Source organism: Lynx rufus, unplaced genomic scaffold, assembly GCF_022079265.1.
Source record: "Lynx rufus isolate CCGP_SWC_20201006 ecotype Redwood Valley unplaced genomic scaffold, mLynRuf1.p SCAF_17, whole genome shotgun sequence".
NCBI lineage: Eukaryota > Metazoa > Chordata > Mammalia > Carnivora > Felidae > Lynx > Lynx rufus.
The window spans coordinates 33,826,054-33,835,850 of record NW_025814831.1 but is presented as its reverse complement, the minus strand read 5'-3'; the positions used below and the strand labels follow the sequence as shown (position 1 = coordinate 33,835,850).

The window sequence follows — 9,797 nt, the reverse complement described above, 5'->3', positions numbered from 1 at the left end:
GTTGGAGTACCATGTGCCAGGTTCCCCCTCCACCATTTTGGCACTCCAATCACCACCCAAAGGAATGAAGACCGTAAAGTGGAGAAGACTGTGCTTCAGCTTTTGCTGAAGGCCTCCGAAGCTGCACAGGTGCCCAAGGCTGGTCCCTGGTCAATAACCAACACGCTGGGAAGATAATAGAGAAGTATGGGCTCCCTTTGCAATAAACTCCCATCCCATCCCCTCTAAGCTCAGAGACTTCCAGCATCAATGGAGGGAACTACAGCTGTAGGTTTAGCTGTTATGGCTGAGAAAAAAGCAACAAGCACTCCTCCTCTTCCCCAGCACCTGTATCCTATACAAAGGACAAACCTATAGGCAAAGGAAAACCACAAACCAAGTAAAACCAGCTTCACCATCCATGTTTCTTGAAAAAAACGGGGTTTATTGATTTTTAAACTGCAAATAGTCGTTACAAAAAGTTTTTTTTTCTTTTAAATAAATTCACACAAAGAAAGAGAAATAGAAAGCGACGGTAGTGACCAGCAAGAGGAATAATAATTACATTCATCTTAATGTGTGTGTGCCAGTTCTGTTTTCATTAACATTGGAAAACTCCAAACCTGGAATCCAGAACCTCAAATCTGCAATCGGAATGTCTTGAGATGGGCACGTGGAAGTCAAAGGGTTTCTTTTGTTTTTTTGTTTTTTCCCTTTTAGAAGCCATACATAAAAGTTGTTTTCCTTCTGTACTGTCACAGAACTTTTACATACATTCTCAGTCCTAGCTGAAAAGGCCTAAAGAAGAAGAAACTCAATTTGCAGTCCAACACAAAGGGGGGAAATTTCTAAAATAAATAATCCAACAGTTTTTTGCATTTTTTTAAATTAATTTTTCATTTTTTTAAAATAAAATAACCAAAAAAAGTGTAAAGTTACAAAAAATGTCGTTGAAGAATAATATATTAAAACTGTGGAAAAAAAAAGGAAAAAGACACGTCACAAAATTTTAAGATTAATATGAAGATCATAATTTAACATAAAAGAATATATTCTATGGATTTGTCATCCCGATAAATATGAACAAAATTAACAAAAAAAAAGCATAGTTTTGGCAATAAATACGTTTTGATAAGTTAAATAAGCTTTTTTATATTGATGTGCAGTGACAAGCAAAATTTTTGCTCTCCAATTTCTGAAAGTTATATGAAGTTTAAAACCCAGGGAAAAAAGCATGGCGTGAGTGCTCTAAGGATAGACCTACGGTATTCTAGAGCAAAAACCATTGAAGCTACTTCTACAGGAAATCGTTTTAACACAGCTATTGTATGTGGAATGAATACCATTAACTGCTCACCCCTTACATGTTTTTTTAGCTTTTCTCTCATTTTTTTGTTATTTTTTTTTTTAAAGATGTCACATATGAACTGGGGAACTTTAGCACCAAAATCAAGTCTCTCATAGTCCATCTAGCTTCCCCATCCTCCCCACTTAAAAAAAAAAAAAAAAAAAAAAAAAAAAGAAAGAAAAAATTAAATCACAAAGTCCCACTTATGTCGCGATCTTCATCCACTTTTTGTCTTCCTTCCTGTAGACCTACGCGAACCCAGGCAAGATTAGTCAACAGAGGTTCAGGTCGGGAAGAAAAAGGTTTTGAATGTCAAGATAGGTTTCCCCAAAAACCCAAGTCTGGCAACAACTCTCCCAAGAGGGGTGTGGGGGGGTCATGGGGAGAGGGGAGGGGGAGGGTGTGGGAGGCTGAAATAAGGGAAGGTGCAGTTGGGTCGCCAGCGGAGGGAGCTGCTGGTTCTGGGTCCCCTCCCCCTCCCCCATGGGCAGAGGCTCAGGGAGGCCCACGGGTGCCCTCTGGCGCTGAAGAGGTAATGTAGTCACAGTGACAAAGTTAGATTACAAGGCACTAAATTGCTTCTGTAAACTGTTACTGCTTTTTCTTTTGTGATTTGGCACTTAAGGCGTAAGCCGAGGGGAAAAAGGCATCTACTGACAAATATGGGACTTGTCTGTTATGCATGGTAAGTGGGCTATAAAATCGAGGAGAGGGGGTTTCAAGCCAGAGGAAGCTACTGACAAATTGACTTGTCCTTATGTTGGGGGGGGGTCAAGAGAGGGGAGAGGGAAGGGGCATTCCAAGGTTCTGGGGGAAAGGGGTTGAGCTTAACCTTGTTAATGTAGGGGTTGTCAGGAATCAGGGAGAGAGGGAGGGGAGGGTAAGGATGGGGGGTGGAGTAGGCAGGGGGTCCCTCCCTACCCGGGGTTTAGTCATCTGAGATGGAAAGTCTGCTGAAAATGGGCAGGCGTCTTGAGTTGTCCAAGGTGGGGGAATCTGAGCCACTGTGGCTGCTGCTGGAGCTGCTCAGATAGCCCTCCTGGTCCGAGAGAGAATCCTGAGGGCTGGGGGGAGAGTCAAACATGTGAGGGGACTCGGACATGGGCCGGAAGAGGAAGGTGGTCGGGGAGCCACCCCCGGGCAGCCCCATGCTAGGGGCAAAGAGGTTCGCCAGCTCCTGGCTGGAGAAGGCGAAGGGATTATTGGTGCCATCTGGCAGGGTGGGTGAGCCCAGGAGGTCATCGGCGCTCAGGATGGGGGGTGGGGTGATGGACGTGGGGCTGTCCAGCAGCCCTGTGGCAGCGGCGGTGGCAGCGGCACTGGGAAACCCAGCAAAGCTAAAGCTATGCTGGAGGCGGGGACGGTCAGCGGAGAGGTCCCGGGCCCCGGCCAGGGCGCGGCGCTCCTCAGCGTTGTGGATGAAGTGGCAGCGGGGCCCATACGGGCAAAAGCCGATGGTGTGGAAGGTGCGGCACAGCTCCGTCTTGTACTTGGGGTGACGGGTCAGGCTTCGGAGCTCGTGGATGCCATGCGCGAACTGGCACTTGTCCCCGTACTTACAGGCGCCGTTCTCCTCAAAGGGGCGGCACAGCTCCGTCTTGTAGCGGCTGGAGTTGACCTGGCCGCTCCCTGGCTGCTTCTGGGTGGGCAGCAGCCGCTCGCCCCCTTCTGAGAAAGAGCGGTCTCGGAAGCGGCTGTCCCGAGAGCTCAGAGCTGGGGCCGGCTCGCCCTTGAGGCTGCTGAGGAGCTGGTTCTGGTGGAACTTGGAGCTGGGCAGGGTGACCGAGTGCCTCCGGGGGAAGCCCCCACCGGCAGGGGTGCCCACCGCCTTCCTGTCCAGCAGGCAGCCCCCTGCACTGGGAGTACTGTAGTTGAGCATCTTGTTACCCTGGAGGGAAGAGAGGGAAGAGAGAGGATGGTTGGTGACAAAGGCCATGTACCAGGGCCAAGAAAAGTACCCCTAAGTGCAGCCCCCTCCACAATCGGAAATGCCCCTTGTGTCTCTAAGGAACTACCTCTAACTCAGCCCTGGCAAGCCCCCTCCCACAAACCAGCCACCTAGCTTTACTTTGGCCCCATGCATAAGAAACTACAAAGTCCTAACCTATAAAAAATTGTTATACATGCACCCTACTCCATGCGGACCCCTGGAATGCACCCCCATATCCTGTCTCCAAAGCTACCACTTTTATCCATAAAATCTAACTTTTTTACCTCCCCAGTAGATTCCTCAGCTAAAAAGATCTCCCGTAACTCCGACTTCTCTAGATTCCCTTTCCCCCAAACAAGAACAGGTAAACCTCAGGAGACTCTGAGTACCCTCCTTTTAATCAGTCCCTTCTTGATTGACACTCCACACAAACAAACGCCTGGCTTCCCAAGACTCAACTTCCTCCTTCAGAAAGGTTCCCTTCCTTTGGCAACAGGTTTCCAGACTGCCTTTGCTTTACTTGCTAAGAGGAGGGGAAGAGGAAGGGTCAGGAGAAATCCTCCATCTGGGGTGGGGGGTGGGGGGCAGGAGAAGGATGGGATTCTAAAATTAAGTTCATTGCCCCATGCCCTGGAAAGAGGTGCCTTCTACAATGATCTCCCCACCCCCTCCACTGGGAAGATGCCTTTGCAGTTAGTGTTCTGGCTGCAAGGGCAGGCTTGGATAAGAGCGCCAGTGTTTAATCTTTAACGCAAAGCTGCAGGTGGGAAGGAAAAGGAAAGCACCAAATCCCCCCACCCGCCTCCCAGTCAATAGTAGATTTGGGGGGAGGGAAGCAGAGCCACCACAGACAGGTTTCTGTTCCAATGGTATACCATGGTCACCTGCCCAATCTGTACCCAAGATTCGGAAAGGGCACAAGCTGGGGACCAGGGAGTTGGCTCCCAGCCCATGTGGGTGTCATTGTGCAAATTCTAAAGTTGGTCCCTTAGGATCAGCTGCAGGGGCTCGGGAATCTGTAACAGCAACCACCCCACAGAGCGGATTACAGGAACCAAGTTGAGAGCCCGGTTCCCAACAATAAGGTTCATTTAAAAAGTCCGGGGGGGGGGGGGGGGGGGGAGGCGGGGGTAGGGAGCGAGGGAAAGAGAAATAGATCAAAGAGTGAGAAAGCCGGGAAGAGAAGGAAGGAGTGCAACAGAGCTCAGGTTAGCTGCCAGGGCAACTGGAGTTTGGGAAAGCCCAGAGAGGGAAGGAAGCTGAAATTCAAACTTTTTTTGATGTTGTTCTTCAGCTCCTCGGAGTCCCTGCACCCCAACCCTGCAGCCCTGGGGCCCTGGCAGCTGGGCCGACTGGAGAAGCAAGCTGGGAAAAGAGAGCGACATGACCCAACGTGTTTAAAAGAAGGCAAAACACTTTAGCAATTAAAAGTAGCCTAGCAGCTCCCCGCTTTCAAAGTGGGGAGAGGGGATGAACATAATCTAACATCCAAAGGCTTTTGCTGTGTACACTTAAACCTCATTCATGGAAAATTGTGTTTAAAACCTGCTTTTTTTCACACAGGCTGGCAAGCTACGCCACTTAAGGAGGCCCCATTAAATCCTTCCTCGCAGAGCCCCTTGAGCTCAGGCCGGCATTTTGTTCTCCAGACCCCCCTCAACCCCCTCGGAAAACAGGTAAACGGGTCAAGCCTAGTACCATTATCACCCCAAAGTTTGCAGTACTGTAGGCGATCCCAGAAGGAAGCCTGGACGAGCTGGGGCGAACTGAAGTCCTACTGCAAACCCGTTCTGCAACATCCTTTTGAATCACAACTCTTGGCCTTTTTCTCGCAGGTTCCCAGCCCTTCCACATCAGACATCCCAGTAGAGATGTCGTCCGCAGACTCACTTCCCCAAGGGGAGCCCCTGCTGACCCCACTGGCTGGCGGTGTGGCTGGAGACTCGAACCCCTCCCGGCGACAGCGAGACCCAGAGCGCGCACAGGCAAACCGAGCAGACCAGCGAAACCGGGCTCAAGCAGCACATTACGGGCGACGGAATCACCAAAAAAAAAAAAAAAAAATGGTCCCAGCAAATGACCCGCATCCCTCGGGCGGCCTCGCCACGAAAACTTCGCCCCCCAAAACTCTGATCTCCAAATTCCCATGCAGTAGCCGCCAGGACCTGTTGAAACTCAAAGGGTGGGAAGGAGAGAGCCAAATTCCTTTAAACTGGGGGGAAAGTAAGGCGGAAAAAAGAACCATCTTGCCTCTCTTCCTCTCCTTCCTACTTTCCAAGACCTGAACTTTTGAGGGTTCTTTCTTTAGGCAAAAGAGGAAAAAGAAAACTTTGAAAAGCGAACCCTCCGCCCCACTCTACCTTGCATAAAACTTCACTCAAGTCGAAGATGGTGGCAGACACGAGGGTGGTGGTCATCCTGGGCGCTCGCACGGGGCAGGGACGAGGATCTGGTGTGCCGCGAAGGTCCCGGTGCGGGGAAGGCGCAGCCTCCGGCTCTCCGGTCTGGAGTCCCACACGCCTGCTCCCGGCGCCCCTCGCCTTTCTGACTCTCCCCGACTGCGGCGCGCGAAGCCCAATTTATAAAGTTCAGATTTGGTGGACCGGGGGAGGAGGAGCTTTAAACTTATTTAAATGAGGAAGAGGAGGAAAAAAAAGGTGATTGACACTGAAGTTGAATCAGCCATGCGGTCAAACTCGGGAAGAAAAAAAAAAAAGAAACTTTCAAAAGGAAGAAGGGGGAGGGGAAACGAGGAAAGAAGGCTAAGAAAAAAAAAAAAAACCAACTGCAAGCAGCGCACAACTTTTTTTTCTTAAAGAGGAAAAGTTTCGAGTCTCTCGCTTGGCTACCCGGCGCTTGGGGCGCCCCTCTGTGGGGCCGCGCGGCGCGAGGGGGAGGGGCGCCCCCCCCTTTGTCAGCCTGCGAGCGCGGCTCTGTGACATCATTCATTCCACCCTCTTCGGGGTTCTTGTTGTTGTGTTGTTGTTTTTTTGTCGGGCAGGAAGGCGGGCTCGACTTTCTCTTTTTGCAGGCGGGAGCAGAACCCGTCCTTAGCGCCCGGGCTGCGGTTTCCATCTTGAGCAGATCTCCCCTGAAACTTCTCCAAGTGCCCCCCACAACTTAACTCTTTTCCCGAGTTTTCTTCCGCACTCGGCTGCCTTCCGCAAACCAGGCAGGACCAGAACATCGGGAATTTGGGACGCAGAAAGCATTCGGGTCTAAGGTTTTTAGTTTAGTTTAGTTTTTGTTTTTTGTTTTTTGTTTTTTTTTTTTCAGCAGGTCGTGGGGGACGTAGAGTGGTGGGGGAAACTAGGGAGAGTTTTTCCCTGGGGGGGACCGGGCCCGGCCGGTAGAGCGCAGCACGGTTTCGCGCGCCGCACGCGTCTACACTCTCCTGTGCTTCGCAACCGAACGGCGGGAGGGGCAGTAGCGAAAAAGACCACCGACCGGAAGGATTGCTTGCTTAACAGGCTTGAGAGTGGGATTTATTTCACGCATTCAACCCTTAAACTTTTTCAAAAAGAAAACATGAATCCTCATGAATGTCCTTTCCAATCCGCCCTCCTCGCCCCCCCCCCCGAAACACCAATAACGCACAACTTTCCACGAGCGCTCTGAACTATGGGACACACGCACACACCCCTAGACGCTTGAACAATGAAAAAAGTTACTTTGGCAAGAATGAAGGTAAAGAAATGGGGGAGGCGACACTTTTAACTTCTTGTTGTTTCTCCCCCGCCCCCACGGGAACGGAACATATGGCTTGTCACGCTGCGCTGTTTGGGCGGGATGGGGGGAAGGGGGCATGGGATCTTCCAACCCCCCCCCCCATAGATTATTACTCCTTTTAAGACTGTAATATATTTACTGTTAGCTTCAGAGGCCTCTCCTTCCACCCAAATAAAAAGTTGTTAACGTGTCGCCCACGGCCCCCGGGTGCTGGAGCGAAGACCCAGGCGGAAATCGCGGGGCTGTGTTTCTTTCCTATTTCCCCGCGTGCCCGGCCGCCTCCTCAGCCCTCGCACGTTTCTTCCCAGCACTCAAGGCGGCCGGGTCTGTTATGAAACCCCGTGCGCTGAGTGGCTAAGAGCGGGTTCCATTGCGATGTAATTAGGTCACCCCATTATGAGCACGTTTCTTTGGAAAGGACAGGGCGGGCGGAGCAGAGCGCTCGAGTCGCGCTCTCACCACCACCACCCACCCACACACACACACTCACGCATTTTTATTGCATTTCTGGTGTATTCGTCAACCTCCGAGCAGACCCAGGGAAACCTTCCAAATCACAACTGTTTTAGGAACCGGTTATTTTTCATCTTTGCGAAACAGAACTTTTGCTGCAACCACCAACCTACGTGATCCCAGCCGGGTTTGCTTTTATTTGGCCCCTCTGACTTAAACTGATGGCCCCCATTTTTAACCCGGCTGCTGCCCCTTGCCTTTCCTTCTGCTGCTGTCCAGCCGCCTGTTGCTTCCCTCCCCCTGCTTCCATATTTCAGCTTTTCTTGAAATCTGGCAAGCGCCAGAAAGGGAAATAACTTCCATCCACCTTAATTTAAATCACTCAAGTGTAGGTTTCTTTCTTAAAGGGGTGTTTGCTCGCTCCTTTACCCAGCTCCAAGAAAGGGAGGGGGTCGTGCAGTTTCTTGGTGATGAGGTAATGAGTTCCAGATTTCAGGACAGAGCAGGCTGCGCGTTAAAACCACAAGGTTAGTCTGCGTCCTGATGTGAAGCTATTTCGTCCTTTTATCTGCCTCCCCCCCACCCCAAAAGACCCATTGGTCTTTAATTCTGGACGGTTCGCGAAGCTCTGCTGGGGGGATGGAGGAGGGGTGGAAAAGCGAGGGAGAAGGGGGACCCGGAGCGGGTGGGGCCGCCTGCCCGGCCCCAGGCCTGGCCCGCTGTCCCCCCCCCCCCCCCCCCGCCCGCGGCTGCAGGACTGGCTAGAAGCACCATCACGCGGCCCCGGAGCCGCAGGCTAGCTAAAAAGTCTTTTTTCCCACCCCCCCCCCCCCCCAAGAGAACTCCGATTCCTCGAATTTCCTCCGCTTTTCCAACTCCCGGCCGCCTCTCCCCTCCCCCGCTCCCGGGGCGCGGGCAACGCGGGGCGGCGGCCAGCCTGGCCCGCTCGCTCCGGAGTTGTTTACCGGCCCCGCCGACCCACCGAGTTTGTTCCAGCTCCCAGAGCCTGCCTCTATAATTAAACTCTTTTTTAATTGTTGGGTTGAAACGTCATTTCGGGGACTTTCCAAGGGTGAGGGAGCCGAGGGGAGGGAGCGAGCCTCCTTAACCCTTCGCTGACCCGGCGGGCCGCAGAGTGGCGTCCAGCAGGGCCGAGGAGGGCTGAGAGTCCAGGGGCCGGAGCCGGCCCGCCCCGACTGGACCGGCTCTGCAGGTGCCCGATGGCGGCGGGGACGGCGGAGAGCTCCGACCCGGACGGGAAGGCCGACGAAAGCCATCCGCCGAGCTCCCCGCCCCCTAAGCAATGCAGTCCGCGCTCCGGTTCCTTACCCGCGCGGGGCCGCGAGAGGCAGTCCCTCCACCTGCACTGCAGCTTCCGACCGGGAGGCGATCCGCCGGATCCTCCGTCCCAGGCCCGACTATCAGGGCCCTCCTGGCGCACTTGGAGCCGGTCCCCTCGCGAGGAGGGGCTGGGCAGGTATTTTTGGCTTGGGGTGTTAGGTTTTGTTCAAGGAGGAAGGTGAAAGTCCCTCGAAATTAGGGAACCGCGACGGATGTATTCATGGGTCATTCTGGACCGTGGGCGCACCTCGCGGCAGGTGAGCGTGTGGGGTGCCAGGCCCCTAGCGGGCTTGGCCACGTCAACAGCGACCTCCAAGGCACCCCTCCCCAGGATCCCATCCTGGCCCGGTTGCAGCACGCGATCTGCCATCGCAGAGTCCCACGGCTTCAGGTCGTTTGCACAAACCCCCAAATTCTTCGGATTGGGCCCCGCCCGCCCAGGACCTCTGCCACCTGAGACCCTGGAACAGCTGTAAGGTCTCTGGATTAGAGAGAGGTGGAGGTATGGCCAAGTGCGGCCTGAGAGTTACGTGGTTTAGATTCACCTGTAGTGCTTGTGGAATGCAGATTCCTGAGCTTGGACCCAGGCCCAGTGAATCAGATGGTCTGGGTGGGGATTCAGATGCTCTGGGGTGGGGTCAGGAATCTGCATTTCTAGTAATTTCCTGCTAGTGACTCAGACATTGAGGTCTGGGAATCAGTGGTCCAAAACGTTGAAGTTGGGCCATTCTGGATCCAAATCTTGGCCCTGCCATTTTCTAGCCGTGTGACTTTTCAAGACAGTGACCAAAGCCTCTGTTTTCTCATCCCTAAAATATGGATGATAATACATTGGCCGCTAAAGTGCTTAGTTTCAACCCTAGCAGAACCCTTTTATATGCGTAGCCATTGTATGTAAACGAAACCATTCTTGAGGCCTTATTACACCACAAAACACATTTTGGGGAGTATTCACTTTGCAAAAGGATGCTTCAGTATGAACATCCGTGAAATGGTCAGCTAACAACTTTGACCCCT

At 52.5% G+C, this 9,797-nt stretch overlaps 1 protein-coding gene across 1 annotated transcript; it reads right to left on the bottom strand.

The window, feature by feature from the left end:
- Positions 1-471: 471 nt before the first annotated feature.
- On the bottom strand, positions 472-5,822 carry ZFP36L1 (ZFP36 ring finger protein like 1). The gene is made up of 2 exons (XM_047079452.1): positions 5,618-5,822; positions 472-3,215 (listed from the first exon to the last, which is right to left on the bottom strand). The coding sequence occupies exons 1-2, from the start codon at positions 5,672-5,674 to the stop codon at positions 2,256-2,258; spliced, it is 1,017 nt and encodes a 338-aa protein (XP_046935408.1). The 5' UTR covers positions 5,675-5,822; the 3' UTR covers positions 472-2,255.
- Positions 5,823-9,797: the final 3,975 nt, after the last annotated feature.

Bases quoted from the DNA above. Each gene is read 5' to 3' on its own strand.
- ZFP36L1 (XM_047079452.1), bottom strand. From the start codon at position 5,674: ATGACCACCACCCTCGTGTCTGCCACCATCTTCGACTTGAGTGAAGTT. The intron at 3,216-5,617 runs GTAGAGTGGGGC...TCTTCCCTCCAG, and splicing joins TGAGTGAAGTTTTATGCAAG to GGTAACAAGATGCTCAACTA.